At 32.6% G+C, this 15,414-nt stretch overlaps 1 protein-coding gene across 1 annotated transcript; it reads left to right on the forward strand.

Moving 5' to 3' along the window:
• Positions 1 to 704: 704 nt before the first annotated feature.
• LOC11437158 (uncharacterized) lies at positions 705 to 2,554 on the forward strand. Its single transcript, XM_003622262.1, has 2 exons — positions 705 to 1,447; positions 2,323 to 2,554. Exons 1-2 carry the CDS (start codon positions 705 to 707, stop codon positions 2,552 to 2,554), a joined length of 975 nt encoding a protein of 324 aa, XP_003622310.1.
• The last annotated feature ends 12,860 nt before the right edge of the window (positions 2,555 to 15,414 follow it).

Consider the following 15,414-nt stretch of genomic DNA (forward strand, 5'->3'; position numbering starts at 1 on the left):
ACATTTTACATAATTTTCAAACGACGGTGCAATAAAAAAAGCGGAAAAACAAGCATGTGAGTGCCCGTCTTTACGCTAATTTTTTTTTTTATAATAATAATAATAATCATAACAAATTCAAGACTATCCTTTAAATAAAGAAATTATATCAAATGAATTTTGAATTAATAACACAGTTAGGAAAATTTAAAATGAAAAAAAAAATTATATCAAATGGAAAAAAGAATAATTTTAATACATACCTTACAATGCATATACAACCACAAAAAGAAATCTTAAAAAAATAATTTTTAAATATTTTTATAAATAAAAAATTGTCATTTTAAAAAAGTATTAGTCAAAATAAAATTTGGTCTTTTAAAGATAGTCAAAAGAGAATAATATTATTAAATAATATGATAACTTTATAATAATATATTTTACAATAACTCTATTCTTGAAAAATTGTTACCATTATTACAAAAAAAAAAAGTTGATTGTTCCTAAAAAATTAATTTTTAAATATTTTTATAAATAGAAAATAGTCATTGCTTAGTTTTTAAAAAGTATTGGTCAAAATAAATAAAAAATCATTTAAAGACAGTCAAAAGAGAATAATATTATTGATTATTTTAATAATACCACAACTTTATAAATTATAGCTAATAATCTTCATCATCATATTCATCATTAGCTATTCATCTAAAAAATAAAATCAGCTAACAATGTCTTCCGTTCTACCAACCATTCTTCCATATCCAAACCCAAATTTCATTGTGACTATCACCAAAGAAGAGTTCATCCTATTTCACAGTGTTGATCGGAAACTTTTCTCTCGTTTGGTTGTAGAGCTTGGTCGTGATACCTCTCAGTCGATACATGTAATGGCTTTCATAATGTGGATCGAGAGGAAATCAAAAAAATGTAATTTAGTAGAAGAGATTCTTCAAAGTTGGCCAAATGTTATGCTAAGCAACCTTGCTGATGAGGTTGTTGTCATCCTGAATTGCATCGAAATTTCTCATTACCCTAACACTTTTGTAGGCCAATCAAATTTGCCATTGATTCAACACATATTGTGCCGCAATTTGACACTTGAGTTTTTTCATAAAAAACGCCTCGAAGTAATCAATGATGTCACCAAGTTAATCAATGATGTGTGTGTTATAGCTTTTGAGGATATTATTGAACAAGTTCAATATACTATGGCTATTAAGATGCAACAACAAATGTTGTATTCTTATCCCAACAATATTGGAATGGTGCCACAACAAATTCAACCAGATGTTAGGGAAATATTGGCCAATTTAAATTTGGATGATATTTATGCTTGTGATTCTAGTATTGTTGCGCCAAATGATGATAAGAGGAATGAGATCAAGCAGCCAATTGATGATAGGACCATTTTCATGACATTTTCTAAAGGTTATCCTATCTATGAGAGTGAACTTAGAGAGTTCATTACCAGGTACTAATTTTATGATTTTATTTATTCATTTACGTCCATAGTCATGTACATTATTTCTTATATCAAATTTTTTTCCCTCACTTGGTTTTGAATTTGCATACTACTATTGTTACTTTTTATTTTTAACTATGAGTTGTTGGTAAAAATTTGTGCTAGTAAAGAAAATAATGTTTATTTTATTGGTTATTTAGGTTGAAATTATAGTGTTAAATATATATTTTTAATTAATTAATTGTATAGATTTATATAAATGTATTCTGTTATATAATATGAAATATTTCAATTTGTTGTAAAAAAACAAAATTGCATTACTTAATTATTAACATATACACACATAAATTTAAATTAGATGTATTGTTTATCCCCTATATGTAAGGTCAATTAAAGGTTCACCACATAGTTTAGAAAATGCACTTGCATCATAGTAATAGTGTTGTTAGACATCCCAAATACTTCCTCCGTTCTTATATGTAAGCACATTTTGCCTCTAATAAAATGATGCTTAGATATAGGGACGGAGAGAGTATATTGATACTCCTGACAACTATTAATCATCGAGAAGTACAAAAATTGAACATAAAAATACATTTATTATAAATAAAAAAAGTGCAAAAAATTGTGATTAATGTTATTTATGGGGTATCACCTTAGTTGAGATGCCTTCTGTTTCATGTGATGCCTCGGCAATCTAAGTTTTTCTTAAAATAATAGAAAAAAAGTAATAGAATTTGATTTATATATGAATAATTAACATTTGCATCACACCTTACGATAATTAAATAACTCTATCATTTTATTGTACATATTTTTCTCATATTCATTATCCTGATATTTTAACCCTAATTTTTCTTTTGCTGTTTTTGTTGTCCAAATAGAAAATTCGGATACATCATCGATAAGCTTATCATGCAAAAACCTAATTCACCAGAGCAGTCGATGTATGCACGTCTTGTGGTTCGCCCAGAAGCTATAGATGTGATTGACCATTTTCTTGAATATAAGCCAATAATGAAGTTCTCCATTAATGGGAAACATGTTTGGGCTAGAAAATATATTCCCAAGTTGCCACCACCATTTGAACCTGGGACATCTCAGTATTTTCCATGATATTTTCTTAAGCTTGGATTTTGTTGCTTGGAGGATTTGGAGATGATTGTATGATTTCTCTATCAATCTTGTTGCTTATCATGGAGGGTTTTGGTGCTGAAAAACAATGTTTCTTCTAGACTTGATGAAATTTATTTTCTTGTCATTAAACTTAATTAATGTTTTCATATTGTTGGATTTCAATAGTATTTTATGTTTATCGATGTTATTTTTCTAGATTACTCGTGATCTTTAACAACTTATTATTTATTATGCTGGATTAGATAATCTAGAATTAGATGAATATAATCATGATGTGTGAGTAGATAGACATGGTATGAAATATAAGTAGTGGAGAGAAGGACATAGAACTTTCCTTTAAAGTGTGGAGAATATATTTTTTTTTAAGGGAAAAGTGTGGAGAATATTATCATAATGTGTGTAGAATTCAACCTTGGAGCGTATAAAATTCGTAGGGTTGCCATTTTTAAATGGGTTAACAGTGTTTTACCCCTTGTAATATAGGTCATTTTCGGTTTACCCTCTTGTAAAATATTTTTTATGAATTTCATCCTCATAATTTGAAGATTTTTTAGTTTTGAACCTTCATGGAAATTTTCACCCCTTGTAATTTGAGCAAAATTAGGTTTACCACCTTTGTAATTTGAGCAAATTTCGGTTTACCCCTATGTTAATTTGAGCAAATTTCGGTTTACCCCCTGCCATATCTTCGATTTCGTACAGTCAAAATTCATGAAGGTCCAAAACAAAAAATCTTCAAATTACAAGGATGAACTCCAAAAAAAAATATTTTACAGAAGACAAAATCGAAAATGACCTATATTACAGGGGTAAAACACTATTAATCATTTTTAAGCTAGTAAGTTAGTAATCAACTAAAAACCTAAAAACTAAGCAACAAAACAAAGTATTCTTCTTGCTCAATTCCTCATGTTTTTCTATAACTTTCACATTTTTCATAATCATGGTATTAAAAGGAGAAGCGCCCTTCCTAGTTTCACTTTTAAAGGGGAACAAACACATGTAGTAATTGGAGTATGAAATTGAAGGCTCTTGGAGAAAACTATGTTTGGGATATCGTTGAAAAATATTATATGGAATCAAAGGGATCAAAGGAAGAGGATTTTCTAACTCAAGCACAAAGAGAAATTTTGAAGGATTCAAGAAAGAGAGACAAGAAAACTGCATTCCCAATCTACCAACATTGAAAGAAGACGAGTTTGAGAGGATTTCAAATGCAACATCCACTGAGGAGGCTTGAGAGTATTTTTAAACCTCATTCGACATAGAATAAAAAGTAAAGAACATACTTTTCCAAAATCTATGAGATAAGTTTGAATCCTTGCATACTTAAGATTCTTAAGCTATTTATGAATATTTTTCGAGAATCATAATCTTTTATCGTCGTTTCAAATCAATTAAGATAAATTAGAAATCTCAATTAGTGAACTTCGAAGAGGACACTTAAATTAGAAATCTTAAGTTCAATGTTATAGTTGTTTGAAATTTGGCGACTATTCTTCATAATGTAGATCTTTCATGAATGGAGTCGAGAATGAGACTAACTACTTAATAAAAGAGGATGAGATATTGGAAATCGTGCTTTTAGCACATGGAAGCAATTAAGGAAGATAAAAATTCAGTTTACCTTGACCCCTAGTGCAAGCAACTATATGTGTGACTAAATATGAAGAACAATATTTTGACTTTACGATTGATTAAGTATCACATTGACTTTATCTAGTGAGACTTATAATATTGTCATGCCCTTCATTAGCCGATGTCCATAACGAATTTCACTTTACCGTATTAACTAATGATATCCCTTTCATTTTGGTGGCATCATTCTTCTAATAATATTTAATGAAGCACATTAATTTAACCTATAGATTTCCCTTTCTGTGGCAAAAGTCACATGCATGCAAAAATAGATTGTAAAATGTATACATAAATTAATGGTTTAATTGTACTTTTGGACCCCTATCATTCAAAAAGTTGCGGTTATGGACCCCTAACTAATTTAAATACAAAACAGCCCCCTATGTTTTGATTCTTTGGCAGTTTCAGACCCCCAGTCCATTGTTGACTCGGTCAACGCTGACGTGACATCATAAGTGAGGTGCCACGTGTCAATTTTTTTTATTTTTTTTTGCCTTGGGGGTCCAAAACTGCCAAAGAATCAAAACATAGGGGGCTGTTTTGTATTTAAATTAGTTAGGGATCCATAACCGCAACCTTTGGAAAGATAGGGGTCCAAAAGTACAATTAAGCCTAAATTAATTTAACCTATAGATTGATAAGTGTGACATTAATTTATGTATACATTTTACGGCCCTTATTAACTTAGTTTACAAGAAACAACATGAAAAAACTCCAATTCATATAAATATTGTAAAGCAAGGTATAAATAATGAATTTTTTGTACTTTTACATCGTTTCCAACACATTTTGCAGTAAATTGAAGCAGAAGGCCAAAGAAAGAGAGGGAGGAATAAGATGTACTTCATCTTTATACCCTTAAACATCTTTATAATAAAGTTGTTGATAATAGATCTTTTTACGTTATTCTTAACATGTTTTCAGTTATTTTCTGTAGGGTTTAACATCACAGAAGAGGAGTATTAGAGCAATTACCTATGATTTCAGGACTTTTGTAATATTTTTTATATTTGAGTCTATAATTCTAGTTTTCCCGAAACATAACAATTTTAGGGGATTTTGAAGTAAATCACGAAGAAATATTGCAAATCGGCTGTCATACCACATTTTTGACCGAAGATCCCACTTTCATACGTTCTTTGACCCGAAATATTCTTTGGCTTTTCAAAGAAAAATTCGGCAGAGAGGTATTTTAAAATACCTCATTTTTTGGTTCGATTTCGGACCCTCTTTTTTTATTTTATTTTTTTATTATTAGTCTTTTTATTTTTTATTTAGTTTTTATTTTATTTTATTTCCATCTTTTATTTTTATTTTTATGTTTATTCTTTTTGTTGTAATTTATGTTATTTTTATTTACCTTTTTTTATTTTATTAGAAATAGTCCAAAAGTGTCAAAAAAATGTCTAAGCTCCAGGGTCCGAATTTTTTTTTACTGTGCCACCGTCAGTGGCAAAATACACAAATCAGCTTTCTCCATTCCAAAACAAAATCAGAACGCATTCAATTCCATCAAAGCATCATAAACCACTTTCAAATCTCATTAATTCCCATTAAACATCTTTTCCTTTTTTTTAAAAAAAAAAAAAAAAAAATCAAATGGCCTTAAAAGAGAAGGAAAAAATCATCAAAGAGGACAGCCAAAAACCAGCAAGAAAAAGGAGAAGTGAAGAGAGAGAAACAAAAACCTAATTGACAATAAACCTAATTATCAATTGAAAACACAAAACACGTGAATTTGAATAATTGAATTGGTATTGCAATTAATTGATCCAAGGAAAATTGTTTTAACCTAAATCAAATGGATTTAGATTAATCTTTTGAGAAAACACTACTTAGATCAAAACTAACAATTCACTAATCAATTGTTCAAATAATCAAGTGCAATATTAAAAGTAAAGAGAGAGAACACCGATGTTTATAGTAGTTCACCCTTGTTCGTCCTCGCTAAGGGCTCTACTCTACTTGATGAAGTACGCCTTCACCAAGGTCATCCACTATGTATGAAAAGTTGATTACAATGTTTACAAGAGTTCCTTCAAATTAAAGCCCTAATTCTTCAACTCCTATATAAAACAAAACTCCCCCAAACTTCAAGTACCCCTTGAATTTGGTGCTCCTTGAATCTTCGGATCCTTGAATTACCCGTGCACTCCTTCGATCTCTTCACTCGAGTCTTCAATGCTACTTCTGGTAAACAAATCCCCTTCGACTTCAAGAACGGTTAGAAAGACCCCCAAGCCCTTTGGAGGTGGAATGAGATTATTCACTTCCTTTGAAGCCTTGATTAAGCTCAATCCTTCTTCTTGAGAGAACCAACTTACAATCCCTACTAGTGTAACAGCCCGATTTTTAGCTAGATTTATTTTAATTACTTTTATTATGTGTTTATATATGCTTGTGTGTGATTATTCATCATTGGGTGCATTTTCATAAGTTTCCACCGTGTTAGAATGGTATTTTAGTCATTTTGGACTTAGGGGTATTTTGGTCATTTTGTGAGAACGGGTAAAATTAAATTTTGGTGGAATTACTTTTAGTGATTAGTGAGAAAAGTTATTTCATTAAGTTACTAGACTAAATTGAGATTTTACCGTTTAGTGACTGTTAGTGACATTTTACCGTTATTAGTTAAAATATCGTTTGGAGTGTAGAATTATTTTTGGTGTGAATAGAAATGGGTTAAGTCCACTAGAAACTAGGTTAAGCCCATTAAGGGGTATGCCAAATGAGTAGTCTTAGAAAAATATCACTTCATTCATTTTATAAGATATTTTCTAGAGAGAGATAGAGAGAGAAAGTGGTGAAGAGAAGAAAAAGGGTTGAGAAGGAGAACTTGAAGAATCAAGGATTGGAGTGAGCTTAGGAGCTAAATTGAAGCCTAAGTTGGGATTAATCTTAATCTAAGGTAAGGGGATTAGTCTTTATCATAATCATCATCATTTTTGTAAATTTTCAAATGTTGTATGAATTTTTTGCATAATGGATAATTATTGCTAAATTCGTGCTCCAACTGTGATAATATGTTTGTATGCATGAATTGATGATAATTGTATGATTGTTGGTGAAATTACATGTTCAAATAGGAACAAATGATAAGTTGTGAAAATTGTGCTCAATTGGTGAATTTTGCTAAGTTGTTGTTAGATTGAGTTATGATTCTTGTTCAATTGATGTTATGGCTGTTAATTGATGTTGTGGTTGATGAATCATTGCTTGGGTATACATATTCATGAATTGAGGACGAGAATTTGAATTGTTGTTGGTGTTTTGGTGAAAATGATGAATTGGTTCAATTGTCAAGTGTTTTCAAGTTTGATCGTGTCTTTGTGAGTCTTTTTAGTCATATTGACCTATAAACATGTTCTGGAAACACATTTGGGCAATGAGGGATCAAAATTGGGAATTTGGGATGAAAAGGGGTCCTAACCCGTAACTTTTTCTGTAAACCTGTGATGGTTCGCTTAGAGGTTCGCTTAAGCGACCTAGTAAGCGAACATTCATACTTTTTATGGGTTCAGTTCGCCTAAGCGAACTGTGAGCGAGCTAGTGAGCGAAGTTTTCTGGTAGCTACTGGAACTCGTTCGCTTAAGCGAACATGTGGTCGCTTGAGCGAACTGGTGAGCGACCAGTCAACGACCAGAAAGCGAACAAAGTGGTTTGCTACTGTAACTTGTTCGCTTAAGCGAACCAGGTGGTCGCTTAAACGAACATGTTCAGTTTCAGCCACTTTGATCTTTTGTTCCGGGTCTTTGGGGGCCAATTCGAGTTTTCTTAAATGATTCTTTAAGCATGTTTAACTACTGTTAATCCCCTAAAACCTACTGGAACAATGATTGCTTGCCTATACTTGAAATTCTTGAATTGAGTCTTAACTTGCGAAATTTTGGGAATTCCAAACTTTGTCGAAAACAAATTTTGTAAACTAATAAAGCTTGCAAGTTGAACCTACAGCTCATATAGACTTAGGTAATACTTGCAAGAGTGGTCAAACATCTTAATCAAGTAGAAAGTGATATTCGGGTGGGAAAGTGAAAGGTTGTGAAAACGGGGTTTTCATATGAACTTAAGTTGTGCTTGGGTTAATGTTAATGATCCGGAGACGACTTAACTTCATGAATATATTGTCGATTAAGATTGTTTGAAGGTTTTCAATTTGTCTATGTCGTTTTGTCTTGGAGTTCGTCAATGTTGGCCGGTGGCCACTTGGTATAGTTTTAGTCGGGATTGTTTCTCGAACCAATTGTCTTAAGAATTGTGGTGGCTATGTTTATATAACTAAGTGAAGTTGTATGAATGAATGATTATATTGGATATAATGTTTATCATGAAATGTGTAAGAAATGTTGAATTGGTGAAACTATATGTGATAGTTGATGTTGAATGACATTGTTGATTATTGATAATCATGTTGATGTGTGGTGATGAATACTATGATTTAATTGTGTGTGGGCATGTTTTCTTGATAATGCAATGTGTGGAGATAATCAATATAATTGAGTGTCGTCCTATATATTGAGGTTGAAATTGTGGATTGTTGTCACATTATCGAGTCTTTATACATGTCCATGCATCATAGTCGAGTTGAGATGATGATTTATTCATTATTGGGCTTCGGCCTAGCAGAGATCTTTTGAGGTCTAGTTTTAGGGCTTCGGCCTAGAAGAGATCTAGTTATAGGGCTTCGGCCTGGCATAGATCTTTTGAGATCTAGATACGATGTTTGATTTCGTTATAGGGTTTCGGCCTAGCAGAGATCTTTTGAGATCTGGATATGGGTGACGACCCTGAAATGATTTGGTACCACATGCATTTATGTGTCAATAGGTGCATATCATGGCATGAGTCTTATTGATATATGTGATTGGTGATTGTTCATGAAATGTGATTAATGATTGTTCATGATAAATGTGGTTGGTGATTGTGAATGAATATTTGTGAATTGATAATTGTCCATGTGATTGATGATTATTGATGTGAGATATTGAGGTGTGATGTAAGTATTAATGTGTGATTATTATTAATCAAATGCATGATGTTAATTGAACTATTCATGATAACTGTTATTTGGATTATGATAATGTAATACTTACCCCCAGTGGTTTTAACCGCCTACCTGTCTGTATGGATGGGTAGACGTTGTGCAGGAGTAGTGCTTGGTGATATCGGGAGATTTCTCCGATATCGGTGTTGAGCCGGCTCTGATCTAGGCTTGTTGCGTCGGTCTAGATTAGTTTATTTTTGGATTCTGTTATGTTTGGAGTTTACCCGTTTGTTTGGGATTTTTGAGATGCATCTATGTGATGTAATTTATTGATTCATGATATGTATATATTTGGATTACTCTGGTTTATATTCCGCTGCAACTGTTGAGGTTTATATACATGTTTATTGGTTTTTGAATTTTGAATGTGGCGTAGCCTCTATTTCTTGAATAAATGTATTATTCGCATGGAGTGTTACAACTAGCACCCTAGAGAATCTACACACTCAAAGACAAAGTGATTCTAATAAAAAGTGTTTAATCTTGAAGAATGTATGAGCAATGAGTTTTTGAGACCTAGAGAGAATAGATGCAAATGATTCAATAATTTGGAGTTATGAGAGAAGTGTATATATATAGTAATGAGTAAGAAGACATATTTTTCGAACAAAACCAACTGATTGAATTTATTCAATTAAATAATGAATCGATTCAGACACTGAGAAACACAAGCCCAGACAAAGGAGATAGAATGAAGATTGATGCAAGTCAAGAGATACTTGAAACGACTCAAGCTGCCCAGATAAAGTATTGAATCGATTCATATCCAGGCTTAATCGATTCAAATAGAGACAGAGAGATTGGTGAGACGACTCAAAGATAGATTTAATCTTCAAATTTTCCTAAACATAACATATCATGAAATAATCATCAAATTCTCCCTGTTTGACAACTTCATTCGGGGTGGTAGTATCATCAATATCATCTTGGTCAAGGCAAGGTGAGGCAAAAAAGGTATCGGTGTTCACCCCAAGATCATTCCACTTTTGAATGGACTCCCGCATATCTTGAATGGATGCATTTTGAGAATCTATTCTTTCATGGACTTCTTTAAACTTTAAATCTTGCGCATCAAACCTTTTGTTGATTTCCTTGAACTGCATGTCTTGAGCATCAAACTTTTGAGACATGTACTTCTTTAGATCCTTTATCCCTAACAAGACTTCACTGAGTGATGCATTTGAATGATTTTGATTGGCGACATGATCGTCATCAACCTCGGGATCATAGTCTAGATCCTCATCGTCATCACTTGTTTCTTCACCATCTTCCATATCCACATCATTTTCAATATTGTAATCCTCTTTATCCATGTTTTCCATCATTTTGATAACCGACTCCAAATCCGTTCCTTCGGCAACAACTATAAAATCATAGTACCAAACACCATTGTCATCATAATACCAATTTCCTTTGGAGTCATGGACATAGTGCCTCTTTTGAACCGCTTTTGTATCTAATCCACTAACCTCACTAGGCTTAGTGAGTAATGTATCCACACTAGTAACACGATTAGATTTTAGAAGACGGCTAATGAATGATGGGTAAGGGAGTTTTCTTTTGCTATCATTCGTGTATGATATCATACGGTTCGAGAAGAAAAGAGGCCAATTGACTTTGATTTTGTTCTTAAGTAACCACATAATGCTAAGATCGTAGTCATCAATTCTTCCATAGTTATGTTGCTTACTCATAATGATTTTCACAACCACCCAATGCAACAATCTATCAGCACATTTCAATTGAAGAGGGCTAAAGTTTGAAAAGCTTAACTCTCCAAAACCAGTTTTAGACACACTTTTCACAAAGTATATTTTGTTGTAGTTAGCAAAGGTGTCCTTAACCTCAATGTCAACACCACTACAATCTAATTGAACAAGAGAGCCCCATTTTTATGTGTTAAGAGAACCAGAAACGATAGTAATAGCGTTTTTTATGTGTTTGAATCAATTCAAATATTTAATGAATCGATTCAGTATGAATCGACTCATTTTGTTAGTGAAACATAAGTGAATCGATTAAAAAACAAAAAATTATGCACAAGAATGAAATTTGAAAATGTGAATGCATACATTTGATCATACCGACAATTATGTGAAAGAAGGTCATCAAAGAACATCCAAAACAAGAGCAAGTAAGCAATCGCAATTGTAATACAAGCTAGCATGCAATTAAAGTCACAAGATAAAATATAGCACACAAAGGATGAAGGACAACAAACAAACATAAGTCTATAATGGCTATTAAAAACTTAGGAGAAAAAAAAACAAAACGAGAGAGGTAAAAGAGATATTTTCAAGGAAGGATCAAAGCGCATTTGAATCTTCCTAGAAAATTTTACCTACTATCAAAACATACTTACTCCCTTGCTAGAGTGCTTCAATGAGAATGATGATTGAGAGGTCACTCGTGATCAATCAACATGATAAGACTATGGTGAGGTTAATTATTTAAAGTCCTCGAGTACGTCTTCATCACACTTTTGCTCATAATGTCCTTAAGAGATAAGGAGCTTATTATGGAGCATCATCATTGACTTGTTTCATTCATCATCAAACCTACACACACTAGAACAAAACAAACCTTTCCCAATCTTTTGGGAGTAAGTGAAAAACAAGGAATATCAATGTTGATTTGTGAGATATTATATGTACTTAATGATATGAAACTGACAAATAGAGCACATCTTACTTTTAGTGTCTTGGACAACCTAGGCTGAATCGATTCAAAGATAGATGAGAGCACATCATATCCAGGTTGAATCGATTCATATAGAGACAGAGAGATTGGTGAGAAGACTCAAAGATAGATGACACGATTTAAGCATGAATCGATTCATGATCATGATGAATCGATTCAAGCTAAGTCAAAGACTTATCTGAATCGATTCAGATATGATGTGAGTCGATTCATGCCAAACTGGAATACAATAGAGAAAATGCCAAAGTTTCACTAGGTTGCTTTAATATTCTAAATAATGAAAGTATAGACTAATCAACATTTAAACTAACAAACAGTGATAGGCAAAACTATCAAAGAGATATAACCAAAACGTCTAACATCATCAAAACTATAGCTGGAGGCCTAACATCATCAAAATTATAGTTGGAGGCTTCACCCTTTCCCAGATTGAATCTGGGACATTGATCAAATCAACCGCCCAGATCCAATTTGGAAGGCCCAAGCGCCTCAGCCCTCTCTATGAGTCCAATCAGCTTTTTTTTTCACTTTCTAGACACTCCCTTTACTGCTTGCACCCCTTGCATTTTCTAATTTTTCTTGCATTTTATTTTTGCATTCCATATTTATGTTTATTTTATCATTCAACATTTTTTAATTATGTCGTTTATTATTTGTCGATTTAGAATGTACTTAGGTCATTGTAATTATAAATGAAAAAAATCATGCATGTGTCCTTTACTTTTATTTATTTATTCCACATTTATGTATTAAAAAAATACAAAAAAAAATATTAGGTTAGTTTTGATCCAAGGGAAAGGGGTTTCATATTGATTTAACGTCTTTATGAAAATCCCCTCGAGCTTTTATTTTATCGTCACGCTTTAATAATTTCAGGTTGTAATTATTAAATAAAAAAACAAAAAAACATTCAAATAATTAAAAACCTCACAAAAATTCTTTTCTAAACAAACATTAATTTTCAATCAAGTGACCTTCCCATTTTCATTTTCTTAATAAAACTTTAAATCCATTTTAATCATATTTGAGTCATTTCTTTAAAAAAAAAACACTAAACAAGTTATATTTTGCCATTTCGCTTTTTACTTTAAAAACTTTTTCAAAACTAATAAAAAATACCAAACAAATCAATCAATCTTTTTACCATGAACTACGTGATTTTGATCCCTCACAAGTACGTAGGCAAAGGTCATCCATCCAAATCAAAAAATCATAAAAAACAATTTTCCTTTCTTTTACTCATCACTTTAATTCTATTTGAAGCAAATTAATTATAGCCATAAGATAAATAAAAACAAGAGGTTCATATAGGATACTATAGGCATTTAGGGTGCTAACATCTTCCCTTTACGTAACTAACCCCCGAACCTAAAATCTTTTAAAAATGTGAGTTATTTCGAACTTTTCCCCCTTTCCCTTGGAAAAAATTAAAGCTCGGTGGTGAAATAGAAAATTGTGAGTCAACGCTAATAAATAGCTTGATCTCCGAAAATCACCGCGACAGAAATGGCGATTTCACTGAGGACATCCCCTATTACTTCTTTCAGCCAGCAATTGACCATTTTCCTTCTTCTGTTCTTCCAGCATGTGGCATATTTCTGTACTTTTGGCATACAATCCTTTATATGAGGCAACTAGCTCATCATATACTAACTCTTCATCACATGATTCTGTTTCAGAAGAGGCTCTAACAGTCATGGCAGTTATCTGCTTAGTGAAATTGTTTTCAAAATTCCTTTCTGAAGCATCTTCATTTGAACTTAAAACAGACAGACTTTTCTTTTGCTTCTTGATAAAAGTGGTACATTCTGTTCTAATGTGACCATATCCTTCACACTCATGACAGAATTCCTTTGAAATGCTTTTTCTTATCATCAGTTCCTCCTTTGTTCATGTCATCTGGTTGTTCACTAAGGTTGTATTTGATGTTTTGATCATTTGACTTGGGTTTACATTCAGCTAGTTCCAGAACCTTGTTGAATTGTTTTCAAAAAAGTGCAATTGCTTCAAAGAGTCTTTCATCAGATTCATACTCTTCCTGAGAATTATTAGTATCACCATTTGAGGACAAGACCATCCTTTTATCTTTCTTTTCTCCCCTATTGCTGATCATAATTTCAAAATTCTGAAGAGATCCAATTAAATCTTCAATTTTCATTTTAGGGATATCTTGGGCTTCTTCTATAGCAATGACTTTCATATCAAACCTATTAGGTAAGGATCTGATAATTTTTCTAACTAATTTTTCATCAGAAATTTTCTCTCCAAGAGACTCGAAAGCATTTGCAATATCAAGAATATTCAGATGATAATCCTTATGCTTTCATCTTCTAGCATTCTTAAATTCTCAAATTTAGTACTAAGGAGTTGAAGTTTTGCACTTTTTACCTTAGTTGTGCCTTCATGTGCAGTCTTGAGAATCTCCCAAGCATCCCTAGCCACAGTCTATTGCTTGATTAATCTGAACATGTTCTTGACAACACCATTAAACAGAGCATTCAAAGCTTTGGAGTTTCCAAGAGCCAATTCATCTTTAGTAGTAGTCCATTCTTCTTCTGGCTACAAAACATCTGTCCTGTTACCATCTTCACCAAGTGCCACAGGATGTTCCCAACCTTTTAGAACTGCTTTCCATGTTATGTTGTCAATTGACTTAAGGAAAGCACTCATACGGGATTTCCAATAGTCATAGTTAGGTCTATCCAACAGAGGAGGTCTGTTCACGAATCCACATTCCTTGTCCATAACGCTAGAATGAAACTTCCCTAGAGCTCACCCTAAAATAGGCAGGGTGCCTGCTCTGATGCCAATTGAAAATTCTAGCGCACTTGTTTTAATATGTTATGTATGATGTTACGACGTTTGCAATGTTACGATTAATGTTTCAACATCATGCAACAAACAGAAATAAAAATAAGAAAAATAAAAGACAGAAAGTAAAGAACACAGTGAGTTTGTTGACCCAGCTCGGTGACAAACACACCTACTCTAGCGGCTACCAAGCCAGGAAGGAAATCCACTAGTGTAGTCCTTATTCAATAGCTCTCTAAAAACTCCTCGTTTACACTATTTGACCTAGGACCTACCCGTATAGACTTCAACCTAGGAACTCCTATATCTGAGATCCCATCTCACTATCTTAATGGTCAGTAACTGCCCTAGTGACCTATCAGACCTAAACCAACACAAAATAGAAGTTACCTTCCAACACAAACAACTAGCACCTTGTTTCACAACTTCGGCGTAATACAAAGAGTAATCAATACTCACACACAGTCCTAACAAGTATCACAAACGATACAAGAAAGAACACACAGTAGATTCTAAACTTGCATCACAAACGATACAAGAGCAGAATACATGAAGACTCAAACCCTAAAAATCTAAACTTTTTAGTAAGACGGCTTGAATGAACAATTAGGTCTTGAAGTCTTCCTTATATACTGAAGCAGCTTGG

The sequence above is a fragment of the Medicago truncatula genome, chromosome 7 (genome assembly GCF_003473485.1).
Source record: "Medicago truncatula cultivar Jemalong A17 chromosome 7, MtrunA17r5.0-ANR, whole genome shotgun sequence".
Lineage (NCBI taxonomy): Eukaryota > Viridiplantae > Streptophyta > Magnoliopsida > Fabales > Fabaceae > Medicago > Medicago truncatula.

Coding starts and splice junctions, on each gene's coding strand:
- LOC11437158 (XM_003622262.1), top strand. CDS start 705: ATGTCTTCCGTTCTACCAACCATTCTTCCATATCCAAACCCAAATTTC. Junction 1,448..2,322: donor CTTAGAGAGTTCATTACCAG/GTACTAATTTTA, acceptor TTGTCCAAATAG/AAAATTCGGATACATCATCG.